Source organism: Camelina sativa, chromosome 7, assembly GCF_030686135.1.
Source record: "Camelina sativa cultivar CO46 ecotype springtype chromosome 7, ASM3068613v1".
NCBI lineage: Eukaryota > Viridiplantae > Streptophyta > Magnoliopsida > Brassicales > Brassicaceae > Camelina > Camelina sativa.
In genome coordinates, this window is record NC_141886.1 from 19,281,482 (window position 1) to 19,297,163 (window position 15,682).

Sequence of the window (15,682 nt, forward strand, 5' to 3'; positions counted from 1 at the left end):
CTTGATCTGTAGTGCAAGTATCCTGAAACATTCAAGCGTATCAGACTTCTCGCGAAGAAACCTTACTCATGTGTAGCTAGTGTAGTCATCCACCATAACAAAGAAAAGCGCTTTCCAGTCAGACTTTGAACATAAATGGGACCCATAAGATCCATATGGACAGGCTGCAATGCATGACTCATTCGAACATCTGAAACAAGCTTATGTGAAATCTTAACTTGTTTCCCTTTGTTGCATGGTCCACACACAAAGTGAGGATCAACCTTTAGCTTTGGTATTCCTCGTAAAACCTCCGGATGAGCCAATTTAAGCATTGTGCAAACATTCAAGTGCCCTAACTTCTGGTGCCATAGTTTTGTGTCCATTCCTGTAGACACATGTAGACACTGACTTGTTGCCTTCCACATCTAGCAATTATTACCAGATCATTTTCGTTCATGTCTTACAAACCCTTGTAGATCCACTGCATTGCAATCACGTTTAGTGAATATAACATCCAAACCTTCATCACACAACTGGTTGACACTAATGAGATTAGCCTTCAACCCCTCAACAAGAAATACATCTTTCAGACTAGGTTCTGTTTCCCCACTAGTAACACCCGTTGTAAATGTTTGATTCATATGGGCTTATTTGGTCTAAACTATGAACTAGGCCCATATTGGTGTGTAGCCCATACAGGATCCGAGTTGTTAAGTTTGCAAGGGTAAACCGACATAAGCTCTTTGGTTTCACTATATAAGAGAAACTAGGGTTGAAGAAACATGCATGCTGTAGAAAGCCGAAGAGCACGCACTAAAGAAGCTGGTGGTACGTTGGTGGCGGCTGTAGGGCACAGTACATAGCGCTGTGCAAGGCAGATGCAGAGACGCAGGGCGCAGTGCAGAGACCATGCGCAGGGCGTCGTACATGGAGCTTGAAGTTGTGCGCAGAACCATGATAAAGGAGCAGAAGCTTGAAGCTGGGGTCGAAGGGCTGAGAGCCGGACATAACCATGGTTTAAGGTGTCTTCAGGACACTCTGATGAGATACGAAGGTGGGGCTGCTTCTTTGGGGTTCTTGAGGTGTTACAGGGTTATACATGGAGGGGAGAGCTGAACCAGAGATAGAGAAAAAGGAAGAAGAAAAACATCTACTATGTATTTTCTTTTTCATGTTTCTTTGTAGTTGCTCTCTAAGCTTTGTATATGAAGCACTAGTGTAAACATTGGTTGATTGATAGTGGCTGTTTGTGGGAGAAGGTTCTCACACGAGATGTACCCTTTTTATATGAGGGAAACTCGTTAAATCTCTGTGATGTGTTTATGTTATGCAAACTGATCTGTGAAGTAGATGAGGAGTAGGGGCAGAGTCGCGGTATGCGGTTCACTTCAGAGATGAATCGGCGTCTGTGATTCTCAATAAGTGGTATCAGAGCTTGGGCTCAGGAATTCACAAACTCCGGCATGACGATGTAAGCATACAAGGAGGATCCAGATACTGTTGTAGAAGACTCGAAGGTTAAGTAAATTATGGGGTTGGTTTAAGGTGGAGTTTCTGCAATGTTCGATTCAGGTTAATGGATACATGAGTTAAGCTGATTAGTGCATGGCTGTGAAGAAGGAATTGAAGCATCATCCATAAGGCTCAAAACTTAACATAAGTTTAGTTTTCCGCTAAGGTCACAAGAAACATGTAATGATCTGTTTTGAAGCTTCTGAATACTCAAAGCTATTTTAGTTTAAGGAATCTAGACACCGGGAGAACACAAGGATGTGGACGTGTTCAACTATAGAAAAGTCAATTTTCGGTTGGTGAAGGTCTTTGTGGTGGTATTCAGGAATTGGTTGAAGGTACGACTACAGGAGTCACAAATATACTAAGGGACGCCTTCAGAGGTGAATCTGTGTAAGAGGGTTGTTAGGTCAGCAAGTTGTGTCGAAGATTCAGATGAGTATGAAGATGGACCAGGTAATTTATGTTGAAGTGGTCAGATTTGAGAGGTGTTAGGTGAATGATTAAGTCTCAAGAATGGATCAGGTTGTTAGAGATTTGAAAGGACTACAATCTAGGTAGGTTTACAGTGAATGGGAATGCAAAAGAGTACCAAGAGTCGAAGTTGCAGTCAGTGAGATTTTCTTTGTCAAGGTGGAGTTTGCTCTTTAAGGTGACTTAAAATCTCTAGAAGACTTAGGTAGACGTTGCAGGACTGTGCAAGATTTTTCAAGTAAGTGCAAGAATCTACAAGGCTGGTGCAAGGTGATCTGGGTTAGGTTTTGCATTTAGAAGAGAATCAGAAACAAAAAAGTTATGGTTCGCCGGTTTGCATCTACAGAGATGATCTGGTGGATGAATCTTCTGAAGGTATCACTTGCAGGAAGTTTAAGTGTTTTGTTGACATTTAATAAGGAAGCATGTGAGTATAAGGGGAAGATTCAAGAAGATCTCTAGTGGTTAAAGATGCAAGTTATGAAAGACAAGACTAGCTGAAGACTAGTGGGTCTAGCAACATCATTAAGTTTCTCAGGAAAGTCACTTACATGGAGGTTTAGTGAGGATTCATCAATGGCGAAGACATGTCAAGTTGTATTGATGAATGGTGAGAAAAGGTATAATGTTGGTATCAAGTTTCTTCTTGGTAAGGTCTGCAATTGTGAAAAACTATTGTAGGGTTATATTACTGCAGGTGTGGCTTCAGGGATTCTAGAGTGAAGCACTAAAGGCTGCTACAAGGAGACTAGCAGAGGTTCAAAAGCTGTTGGTCGGACATCTGTTTTAAAATCTCAAGCCCTAAAGGCTGCTACAAGTAGAACAGGAGTTTGTACTGTGAGATCGTACAGGCTGGGTTCATAAGTCAGGTTGTTAAACAGATGGGATGTAAACTCAATCTCAGGAGTAATGCATTGGGTTGAGATTGTTTACATGATGAATCAGAGATTGTTTCAGGTTTGAAGCATGTATGATTCATGTGTTCTGCATGGGATTCAAGGAAGTTTGGTTCAGGCTCAGTGCACATGAGAGGAATAAAAGGTCGACCAAGTGAATTAGGTTGCAGACAGATACAGATGATATACGATCAGTATAATAGGTCTGTGACACTTATCAAAAGCCATGGAAAAGGTTGTGATGATTTGTGCTGAGAGGTTGATGTCTTAGGCTTTACTAGTTCTAAAGGTTTTCAAGATCAAGGTTCTACAAGCAAGTAAGGTGTTACTTGTGGTTGAATAGAAGTTCTGGTTCTAGGTGGAGCTGTTGTGAGAAACAGGGGAATAAAGTAAAGGTCTTCATAAGTGTTTCATAAGTGATTTCATCTGTAGAGAGAAGATTCTTAAACTCCCTTCTTACTTCTTAATTTAAATTGCTTATTATTCAGAAAAGATGTTTTGTTCTTCATTAAACATGTCTGAGTAGTTTGCTTGTTAGGTTTAGGGTTCTTCATAGGGTTTTTATGGTTTATTAGATCTGTTGTTTTTAAGATTTATTATCTAGTGTGATCTTCATCTTAGGTTGTTCTTAATATTAATTCTTGATTGATCACCTAGAATTAATATCTTAGGAAAATAATTTGATATGAGAGTATAATTGATTTTTCTAATAAAACCTTTTGATGAACAAAATTATTTCCTGCAAAGAGAATTGATTTAATTATTTTGTGAACAATCTAAACTTGTTTTTAAAGCTGATTTTTAACCTTGAATTTTACAAAGAGATTTGGATTTTCTGGTTTTAAATTTAGATAATATTTGCAGTGAGAACTGATTTATTTTACCAAAAGTTTAGAGTTCTAAATCTGATCTTAATTGCTTGAATCCTATTAATTTATTGATTTGATATTCCATAATTTCCTGAGAAATTCCCTATGCCTAACTCTTTGATCCTTTGAATTTACGACACACTTTTTAATTCTGTTTCTGTATTGTTATTAATTTAATATTTTGATTTAGCATAATTAAAAGATTGATAAGTCTATTGTGTGATCTAGAGTCTCTGTGGATTCGACCCCTAGAGTATTGCAATTGCAAGGCTGTTAGTACCATTAGGGTATTACAATTTGAGCATATCAAGAAACAAGGTTGAAGAAGATGATTCGTGTAAGGAAATACACGAACTTGTTGGGACAATTGAAGAGCATTGTAAGCTATTCAGAGAAGCTGTCAAGAACAAGGGAGAAGTTGTATAGCTTCGCATACTGAAATTTCAGAAAGTTCAAACATAGGGACAGTCATGAGGCAATCAATGGTTGGTTGTGTTATGTATTGATTATCAAGAAACAAGGTCGGTAAGAGTTTCTTCAGATGTCGGATTCAGTGGTCAGAGTTCGTCTACAGGTGGGCTTACAGTCATCAGGAGAAGGAAGCTTGAGGGAGAGTCGCAAATCTCTTGAAGTTTCTGAAGATGAAGTTGAAAATTCCTAAGGTGGACGAAGATAGAGATCATTGGAAGTTGCAGATTCTATAGGAGAAGACAAGTTTTGTTTTTTCTTCTCAAGAAAGAATCAACACAAAGGGGATTTTGGGAGTTAGACCAAATGAAGCAAAAGGTGGAGTTTGTTGTAAATGTTTGCTTCATATGAGCTTATTTGGTCTGAACCATGAACTAGGCCCATATTGGTGTGTAGCCCATACAGGATCCGAGTTTTTAAGTCTGCAAGGGTAAACCCACATAAGCTCTTGGGTTTGACTATATAAGAGAAACTAGGGTTGAAGAAACATGCATGTTGTCGAAAGCCGAAGAGCACGCACTAAAGAAGTTGGTGGTACGTTAGTGGCGGCTGTAGGGCACAGCGCAGAGCGGCGTGCAGGGCAGATGCAGCGACGCAGGACGCAGTGGAGAGAGCATCTGCAGTGCAGAGAGCATGCGTAGCGTAGAGAGCATGCGCAGGGCGTCGTACATGGAGCTTGAAGTTGTGCGCAGAACCATGATAAAGGAGCAGAAGCTTGAAGCTGGGTTCGAAGGGCTGAGAGCCGGACATAACCTTGTCTAGATTTAAGGTGTCTTCAGGACACTCTGATGACAGACGAAGGTGGAGCTACGTCTTTGGGGTTCTGGAGGTGTTTCAGGGTTATACATGGAGAGGAGAGCTGAACCAGAGATAGAGAGAAGGGAAGAATAAAAACATCTACTATGTATTTCCTTCTTCATGTTTCTTTGTAGTTGCTCTCTAAGCTTTGTATATAAAACAATATTGTAAACCTTCTTTGATTGATAGTGGATGTTTGTGGGAGAAGGTTCCCACACGAGATGTACCCTTTTTATGAAGGGAACTCGTTAAATCTCTGTGTTGTGTTTATGTTATGTAAAATGATCTATGAAGTAGATGAGGAGTAGGGGCAGAGTCGCGGTATGCGGTTCACTTCAGAGGTGAATCAGGGTCTGTGATTCTCAACAACACCTTTACCTCTGATCTTACCTTTCGCTCCATCTCTAAAAGTAATTATTTGTGCTGTGACATCTTCAAAATCAGAGAGATTCATCTGAGCACCAGACATGTGGTCTTGAGCAACCACTGTCGAAGTACCATTTTTTCTGTTCGAGACCAGACTTCTCATCAGTATACGCCACATTGCAGTACAAGTCATCCTTCTCGATATACACACGATTGGTCTGTCTCATGTCACTATGATACATCTCATGCTGCATGAGCCTAGACACTTGGTTAAGATAGCCATAACATTGACCCTTATAGTGATTAAGATTACCGCAGTACCAACATTCAGTTTTCCTACTGCGTTGTACATTGAATACAGGCCCATAAGCATATTGTGATGAATGAGGGTTACCGGCTGAACCATATGCAGCATGTGATTGGTCATGAGGGGTGACACCATACCAAGCTTTGTATGATGACTGAAACCTGTTTCGAGGATATAAACCTTCAATCCTCCTATTGTTAGCCCTAGAGATCACAAGTGCTTGTTTCCTATACGACTGTCTTTTTACTTGAGCAGCTATGTCTTCTGATGTTGTGCTTTTGACAAACTTAGTAGACTCAGATACACCTCTTTCTTGATTGCCAAGATCCCACTTCACAGTACTAGATCTTCCATTGCTCAGAATTGTGTCAAGATCTTTTATTCCTTTACTTAGCATCTTGATGTTCTTCAACTGATCTTCCAATTACTTCTCAAGTCTTACAGACCCAGTTCTTTCATCTTTGAGCTATGTTGTTAGTACTGAAACCTTCATTAGCAGAGTTTCTATTTCAGCTACAAGATCAGCATTCTCTTGATTCTTTTGGATCAAACTTCTGATGAGTAAGGCGACTTGATCTTCAGCAGAAAAATCTGCTTCATCGTCTTCTGATTCAGACCAGCAGTCTGTTCTACTTCCTTTGTTTCTCTAAGATCATCTTTTTCTTCATCTTCTTTGATAACACCTATTAGAGCAACAAAATTGTTGAGTATTTCACCGTTTGATTTTTATCATCTGACTCGCTATCACTCATGATTACAAACGACTTTGGTTTATTCCTCTTGTAGGACACTCAGCTTTGGTTTTTCTGTAACCCTTGCAACCATAACACTGCAGTGATTCCCTGTGTTTATGTTAGGACATTCCGCCCTAAGATGTCTAAAATTTTCATACTCAATACATTGTCGCTCTTGGTTATCACCCTTTTTGTAGTCCTTCTTTGAGTCCGGTCTAGAAAATGATGATGCTCCTCTTCACTGACTTTGTTCCATTTTTCGAAAAAAAAATATCAAACTAGCAGCCTTACTTTTTCTTCATCTGCAGCAATTTGTGACTCTGCAACCTTCTGAGTCTCAACAGTTTCAAAGCAAATGACCTTTCAGTTGTCTATTCTTTCTTTTTTATTTGCAGCTCATACGCCTGCATCATCCCAACCACCTGATCAAACTTAAGCTCATCTGAATTTAATGAGACATCAATAGCAGACCTCTGCAGCTGAAACTTGTCTAGCAAACTCCTGAGAAATCTCCTCACTAATTTCTTGTCTTTGTAGCGTTTTCCCAGTACTATAGCTTCCTGTGCAATAGCACTCAGATGACTCACTTTCCCCCATGGATAGGTTCTCAAAATTTGAGGCCAGATTGTCAAGTCTCGTTCGCTTAACATTTCTTGTTCCTTCGTAAGTAAGTTGAAGGATATCCCATGCCTCTTTTGCTAACACACATCCTTGTACTCTACTGAACTGAGTCATTGGTAGGGCATTGAAAATAACAGACAAAGCTTGTGAATTATTATTTGCCTCAGCCATCCATTGTTTCTTCGTTTTAGGTATCAATTCTCCTTTGTGATCTTTCTCCAATGGCTCTTTCCATCCATACTCTCCAGCGAACCAAGCTTCCATGTCAAAACTCTGAATGACCTGCTTGACTGACACCTTTCAGTGTCCATAGTGCTCTTGATTCAGTTTCAGCGGTTTTGGTAACGCAACAAGCCCTAGTGACTTCTCCATACCTTTGTTGCAAGATCTCACCTGCTGAAAAGATAATTGAACTTTTATCATGTGTCTGCTTTGATACCAATTTGTTAAGGTATAGAGACTACCAACACAGGATTATACTTGGGATACGCCAAGTAAACGCTTTTCTACTCAATCTTATTTATCAAATATTAATGAATACAAGATTGAATCTAAGCACTCTTCTCTCCTCTATCTAAACACACTCTTGTGTAGATCTAAGAGAACTACCCAACACTCACCTTCGTAGCTTCTTAATTAGACTTGAAGTTTTACAATCTCACCACAATAATTCTAAAGTGATCAGAGTTTTATGCGGCTAACCCTAGACTATTTATGCTAAATCTCTCAAGATCCTAACAAGAATATCTTCGAGTATTCTTCTTTAGGCAATCGCTTGCTCTCCAAGGCCCTTCGTTCCTTAAACATCAAGGCAAATATTCTCTATATCTTTCCGGCTTAGTTTGGCTCTATCGTCAAGGCCGAATCAGCATATTCCTATGCGACATCACCTTGTCCAATCTTACTTTGACACATCATCTTCGTTTCTTTGTCTGAACTCATAAGTCTGTGGTCTGATGCAGAATCATGTTCCATCACAGCTCTCTGTTCTGCACAACGATCTGTTCCAACGACTACATCTTCAGAATATACGACCTTTGTCGGATTGCATGGCTGGGAATTCATCGGAAACTTACATAAATGGGAAAGAAAATAAAAAGTATAAGAGAAAAGGTACAGTAAAACTTGCGAGTTTTTTAGTTATTTTTTTTTTTAAATCAATTGGCTTTATTAGTTGACTTATATACTCATAGTGAACAAACTACAGAGAGACTCAAGAGAATTAAACAAGTGGCTTTATTAGTTGACTCATAGTGGACCAATGCAGAGAGATAGTAGCCTTTAAAAAGAAAAAGGGTTTATTAATTTATAACTGATATATCTATATTTTGTTTCTCCCTAGCATATATTTATCATGCATTTAGCTAGGATAACTCATTGTTTTGCATCATTTTCTAGTATTTTCTATACACTTTGCATGTCTAGGTAGTTCTTGCATCATCCTTGCATACACTATGCATTTCAGAGTATTTTAGGTATCTAGGAGACGTCGGGAACGCATCATTCGAGCCACCGTTTGAGCCGTTGTTCGAGCCACCTTTCGAGCCGTCGTTCGAGACACTCTCCAACCCGTCATTCGAGCCACTCTCCAACCCGCTGTTCGAGCCACTCTCCAACCCGCCGTTCGAGCCATCCATCCGAGCCGACCATCGAGCCATCACCCGACCTCGTTCGAGCCAGCCTCACCGCGCATCACTCGACATCACTCGAACCATCTTGATCGAGCCACTGGACGCACACCGACTCGTTCGCACATTTCAGGAAGACGCTCCGTCTTACACGCTTCAGGAGATTCCCAAACCGACTCTTCACCTTGTCGTTTTAAGTTTTATGGATTTACATGTTTTTACTATAAATACATTTTGTTAAGTCTTTGCCGAGGAGATCTTATCTTTTTATCTCGTTTGTTCATAAGGTTTTACCTAGCCATCAAAAACGCTCTCAGACTTTGTGTCCCTATATCTTTGAATTTATTGAGTTTTTGCATTTGATTTCTTCTGCAAAGTTGTTCATCTTATTTTTATCTATCTTACTATGCTTGATTCAATGCTTTCTGGGTTTGCATCCCTGATGATGATTTTCGTATCTGAGTAGTGTTAGTGTTCTTGGGGATGGGTTAGACTAGGTGGAGGATCTTAGAATGTAGGGTGTTTAAGCTTTGATTTATATGATTCCCTTCTGGACTAGAATTAGAAACACTAGTTTCTCTCTGATCAATTGGAACTAGGTCTTAGACATTTCCACACCCAAAAGGTGTTCGATGAAATGTCTGACCAACTAGTGCCAGAGACTTACATTCCTAGCCTAAGAGATTAGTTGTCTAGGATGTTTGTTGACGTGAATGAAATTGTTTGTCATGCCATGCTTGGTCATGATTCTCTAGCGAGAGCTAGGTTTGGAAGTGGTTGAGTCTGAGTAACTTCTGTCAAGAGATTGGATTAGCTAAGTCGTGATGTTCATTGTTTAGGGATAGTTTGCTTATGGCATGTTAAACACTCTGTAGACTAGGATACTCCACCGACATCAATTACTCCCATCCTTAGGACTTCTATCTTTTTGATTGATATTACATTCCTGAGATTGTTTCGGTTCTTGTTAACTAGTTCATGCTTAAAATCGTTTTTGCTTTTACTCATATTTACTTATTGTCATACATTTTCGTTTCTAGTTTTATACCTCATTCTGTTTTGCATTCTGATCATTCTAGGATTGTTAGAGATAAAATCACTCTTTGAATTGGCTTGACTTGTGATTTCTTGATTGCATCTTGATTGCTAACAACATCCCATTTGGATTGACACCTACTACAACACATAAGGTTAATTGAATCTACTAAGAGACACAAAAATCCTAGTATCAATAGCCGAGTCAGAAAGACTTGTCTCTTCATTAACTTATATAAGCTCAAACACAAATTAAGATAGAAAAATATTGTTTATTGATTAAGAAGGTTGTGAACGACGTGAAGTAAATATATATATATATATATATATATATATATATATATATATATATTATATGAATAGTTCTGGTCATTTGCTAGATCAACTATGATAAATGTCGTTGCTCTTCATATATGAAGTATGAACATATCACCTAAACGTTTTTTAAAAAATGAGGTCAAACATAGGAAAACCATCTTCGGTGGGCCTTGGGGCATTTGTCCTCTCTGCAAAACATGAGACTAACTCCACTGTGGTTGGCTAAGACTCTCTCTCCTTCTTCGAATTGACCAGAAGGAGGAGGAAAAATAAGAAGAGACAAGTATTCTCTGCCGCAATCGTTATTTGACTCTGTATCAGAACCGGAGTCCTTTCGTGTCTCTCTGATGGAATCGGTTGTAAGATCCATCTCGGCGGTGGCGTCGTCGTTAGGGCTTCCCATCTAAACTGAAGAAGAGAGTTCTTCTAGAGACTACAATGGTGCGACTCGATTTTGTTCGACGGTTTGTCCCAAACACAAAACGATACAACCCGATCGAGAAACCAAAACACAAACCCAATCGAAGAAGTGCGTCGAATCGATTTAGAAGACGACGAGGCGAGATCGGTTTAGAAGACGACGACGAGGCGAGATCGAATCGATTTAGAAGACAACAGTCGCAGGAAGAAGAAGACGACGATGCGAGAGCTATTGTCGTGATTTTGTGTTTCTCTCGTTTCGATATTGTCCAGAGAAAGAAGAAAACGAAGAAAAGATAAAAACTGAATTAAAAAAAATACAAAACAAAACTTAATCAATAAAAACAATACACGTGTCGGGTCTATGCTTCTCTAAAACGATCGCCGCAGAGAACTGTGTCTCTCAAAAATTAGGATTAAAACTTTTCTTTTTTCTGCTTATATTACTAAACAAATCAAAGACATCCCAAGGAGTTGTGCAATGAGATTGCTCTTAGTGGGTGGGACTGAGATAGGGGACTTAACAAAATAGCACTATTTAACACATTAAAATATTTAAAATTAATTTAAAAAAATTTTTTTTTTAGGTTTGGGTTCTCAATTTCATATTTAGGGTATAGTTTTGAGGAGTAGGGTTTATTATTTTAAATTTAAGATTTAATTTCAAAAAATTAGCTATTTTTGGAATTTTAGAAATGTTATGCAAAATTTGGAAAAAAAAAACTTATTTTGGTTCTGAGAATCTACCTTTTTTTTTTTTTTTTTTGTCCCTAGGAAAAGTTACGTATGAATTATATTGGTCCTTTATACTATTTCTTAAAATCTTTGTGGCTTTGTTAACTGATATCACCTAAACGTCTATTCCTGGAAATTTTCTTGGAAAATAAACTTTCAGTTGGAGTACAATTAGAAACTTGTTCGTAAACATTTACCACACTTTATCCTAAATACTTTGTCTTCATCCTTCTAAGTTATCAACCAAACACCAAAGAGCATTTACAAGAATATTTTTTTGAATATATGTATAGCTGCTTTCGTGCCTTGATACTTTCCAAGGAGGCTTCTTGGATCATTCTTGAGTGTAAACAGAGGTATCCTCTGAAAATGTTGAAGATTCTTGAAAAGCCACTGTGGGGATTTGGAAAACTGGCCTAGGAGGGACTTCAAGAGCACCTAAGCTTCCTTCCATCATTTCTACAACTCTGTTCATCGGTGGGCGATCTAGTGGAGAAGGCTGAATACACCACAGGCCCACCAATGTCATCTTTTTAGCTAGCTCGTCTTCCTCGTTGTTGATTCCATCCTCAATATCCCTTCTCGACTTTCCCAATTCAAGATCCCTATATACCCACTCAGGAAAGTACATCGAACTTGTATTAGAAGAAGAGGCTTGATTATATTTTTCTTTGTTCCTTGCACCAATCATCTCAAGAACCAACATTCCATAGCTATACACATCTGACTTGTGCGACACATTCCCATAAACCCTGGAGATCATCTCTGGTGCAATGTACCCTACAGTACCTCTTGTGTCTAGCAAAGATAGGATGCTCTCTTTCTTCTCACATAGCTTAGCGAGGCCAAAGTCCGAAACTTTAGGACAGAAGTTGTCATCTAAGAGTACATTTTGTGGTTTAATGTCGAAATGTACTATCCTTGTTTTGCAGCCATGGTGCAAGTACTCTAGACCACGAGCAACTCCGAGCGCAATTCTATATAGTGCCTCCCAATCCATATTGACCGAGTTCTTGCTTGAGATGAACTTATCAAGGGATCCATTTCCCAAGAACTCATATATAATTGCTCTTTTTGAACCTTCGGAGCAGAAACCAAGCAAGGAGACAATGTTGAGATGAGAAGTTCTGCTCATGCTAGCAACTTCATTGATGAAGTCTTCACCATTTCCCTTTGAGTCTTTCAAGACCTTCACCGCAACCATACGGCCGTCACTAAGTGTTCCTCGATAAACAATTCCAAATCCGCCTGTCCCAACCACTTCCGCAAATGATTTTGTAATTCTCTTCACTTGTGCGTAAGTATAGTGTTCGAGTGGAATAAGAGCCTTCAGCTTCTGATGTTTTAGTCGTGTTTCTCTAATCCGAAGAAAACGGAGAAACAATGTTAATAATACCAGGAACAAAACGACTCCTGCTACTGAACCCAAAACTACAAAAAGGAAAAACAAAAAGTGTGGTGTTAATAACTGTTTTTTTTTATCGAGGAGTCTAAAAGAGTTCAAAATCTCTCAGGTCAGCAAACTAACCTATGCGAATTGCTTTGTTCAAAGCCCCTGTACAACCGTTGAACAAGTAAAATTTGTCAGAATGGAACAAAACTTGATCTTGGCCGGAAGAAAAGTGAAGAACAAACTCAGAGAAGAGAATGGTGTACCATGACTTTTTTTTCCAGAGCCACATTTATCGCCATAGGTCCCATCTTTACAATAACAGACGAATTCTGTTGAAGTCTTATTATAGCCACAAGCACCTTTAGATTCTAGGCACATTGAACAGTCTTGATTAAGTTGAACCTCAAAACCCTTTGCAAGAGTTCCCTGTAGATTATCAAGACGCATTGTGTTCAAAGCCGATCCAGACACAGGTATACTGACTTGTCCGCTGCAATATTTCCCCAAGTCGGGTAAAGGAGACGAGATGTTTCTCGTCACATAGTAATGTGTGTTCGGTCCAAATCTGCACAAAATAAAAAAATTATGTCTTTTTGGTTAATGAAAAACAATTTTCCTAGAAAAATTGTTGTTCTAAAAATAAAAATCTGAACGCTAAGCGATGGCTTCACTTTCCTACGTCTAGCTTCTTCATAATCCACACAAACAGCATCTCCAACGTAAACGTTTGTAACATTATTAGATGACAAGTTTGGGCAGTCGTAATAAATTGTTAACATCTTGGTGCGGGAAGCGAGTGGAAGAACGGTTTCGGGGAATGTCGCATTTTCTAGGTGTTGGAGACACAGATTGTCAAAATAATCCAATGTGCCGATTTTTATGACATGAGAGACATTGTTAGCCTCTAAGATTCTGAACTTCACGGAGGAGAGGTTAAGCTCGGCGAATCCTTTGCTACAATCAAGCTTGAAGTCAGGGTGGCCACAGTCTTCTCTGCCACGGACCCAGAAAGGGTACAAGAGACTTCCCTGATTGCCGCAGGGAAATGGTTCACTGCAGCGCTCGTAACTCTCAATAGCTGATAAAACACAAGACGGGGTCACAAAGAGTATAAGACACAATCAAATTAATGATTATTGTGTTCTCCTCTGTTTTAGTTATATTGGAGGGAAATTAAAAAACTAAACAGTACTGTTTTGGTTTGGTTAGAATTGCAGTAAATGAAGCTATGTTTGGTCTTTTTGAACAATGAAAATTAAGAAAGAAGAAAAGTGAAACTTACGTGAGGAAGAACATCCTTCACACGTCAGCTCATCAGTATTCACCATAACCTCAAATCCTTCTCTTAGAACACTTTCCAAATGAGTCATATTCAACTCTTTCTTTTCTGGAACGAATGTTTTAGGAACGTTTACGGTGAAATTTTCTTGGCAGGATCTTTGATAAATAGGGTTTTGATACGCTGAGATAACACCTCTCTGAGGACATGTATAACTGGAAACATAATGAAAACTAGGGTTGCAGTGATAGAAAATGGTGAGGCTCTTGTAGCTTGGTGAAAGCTCAGAGATTTCGGGGGGCAAGGTTGTGGTATTGAATGTAGAGGAGCAAAAAGGACGTAAAAGGTCAGCTCTGACAAGTCTAACAGTACGAGATGTGGGATTAATATTGAAAACATTGTACTCATGGTTTGAGATGCTTAAAGAGGTGACGTTTTTGCTTCTGCAGTGAAGCTCCAGCGACGCACGACCACAAGGTTCAGGACGATTTCCACCCCAAAATGGGAAACCGGCGGTGATGCTACCACACTGAAACTGAGTAGTCTCACACCATCCATATTCTTGTTTACTTGAAGCATAGGGAATATGGTAGATTAAGGTGAAGAGGAAGAGGAAAATCAAACAAGAATTGAGGGGGTAATACATGATTTGTAGATTTATGACCAGTTTGTCTTCTGGATTTGGTGTTTGTTACTAGGAGCAGAGAAATAGAGAGAGGAGATTTTTTTTTTCTTTTTTTTTCTTGTTTTTAACCAAATGGCTTTCTTAGTTGACTCTAAAAGCCTTCGCTAAGTCTTTTCTAAGACAAAAAAACGAATTTGAGACAGAGAAAGATTATTGGGTGGTAGGGATGCTAAGAGTGGGTTTTAACTGATGGGTACCCGAGATCCGTGAAAAATAAGAAACCCAAATATCTGATTTCTATGTTAATATTTTATGGGTTTAAAACCGTTCGAGTATCCAAATTAGAGACTCTAATTCGGGTTTATCATATTGGGTTATGGGTACCTATGAGACTTTATAAGAAGATCCCAAAAATCCTAAAACTCTAAATCCTCCCAAATGACTCTTTCTTTCAGATAACCCAAAAATTATCTTCTCTTTCTTCCTTCTCCCCAGATTTAAGATTTCAGTGCTCTCTCACAAAATTCTAGGTCGACCCAACCCAGATTTAGAGATTCATTCAGTAAGAAACTGAAACTCTCTCAATCAGTAACCTTTGTCATTTTCGATATTTTAATGGATTTATGATGATGCCCATTTGATTTGATTACAAACGCATGATGTGGTTGATTTCTTTCATGACAACCTTTGGTACGTAGTTGATTTCTTTTATGTAGATGTTATACGGTACATAAAAGTAAAAAAATTTAAGATTGTTACTTAAGAATAGAGATCTAATTATGACATTAAGACAGAAATTCTATTATTTTGTTGCTGTTTAGATTCTGATCAGGTTTTGGAAGAATCAGAGGAGCAAGAATGAGAAAAAAATTGTTGTTATTTTTGTGACTTTGTTTTTGATATTTTTCTATACTTTTGACTATTCTTAATTTCTTATCTATGTTTTTGGTTTTATCTATATGATATAAAATTATAAATTTTTCAAAATTGTCATAGATATAATAAAATGCACAAAATACATAAGATAAATCACATTTGGTACCAAAAAGCTAAAAACACAAAAATATATAATGTAAAATGTAAAATACATCACATAAAACAAAAAATTCCGGTACCTACAGTTTTACCTACAAGACTAAAAATCCGTTCGGGTTTACCCACAAAACTCAAAACCCGTTCAGATTTATTTTGGGTGGGTTTTTTCTGAGTTTGGGCCGGGCTG

General features: G+C 38.6%; 1 protein-coding gene across 2 annotated transcripts; it reads right to left on the reverse strand.

The window, feature by feature from the left end:
* Positions 1 to 11,299: 11,299 nt before the first annotated feature.
* LOC104701288 (protein SUPPRESSOR OF NPR1-1 CONSTITUTIVE 4) lies at positions 11,300 to 14,672 on the reverse strand. Of its 2 annotated transcripts, none has more exons than XM_087458855.1 (5): positions 13,839 to 14,672; positions 13,228 to 13,634; positions 12,820 to 13,121; positions 12,692 to 12,718; positions 11,300 to 12,594 (listed from the first exon to the last, which is right to left on the reverse strand). In XM_087458855.1, exons 2-5 carry the CDS (start codon positions 13,290 to 13,292, stop codon positions 11,498 to 11,500), a joined length of 1,491 nt encoding a protein of 496 aa, XP_087314981.1. In that variant the 5' UTR covers positions 13,293 to 13,634; positions 13,839 to 14,672; the 3' UTR covers positions 11,300 to 11,497. The 2 variants fall into 2 exon arrangements, with proteins under 2 accessions (XP_087314981.1, XP_087314982.1); XM_087458856.1 differs by having other exon boundaries at positions 12,820 to 13,109; positions 13,238 to 13,634; positions 13,839 to 14,597.
* Between the last annotated feature and the right edge of the window lie 1,010 nt (positions 14,673 to 15,682).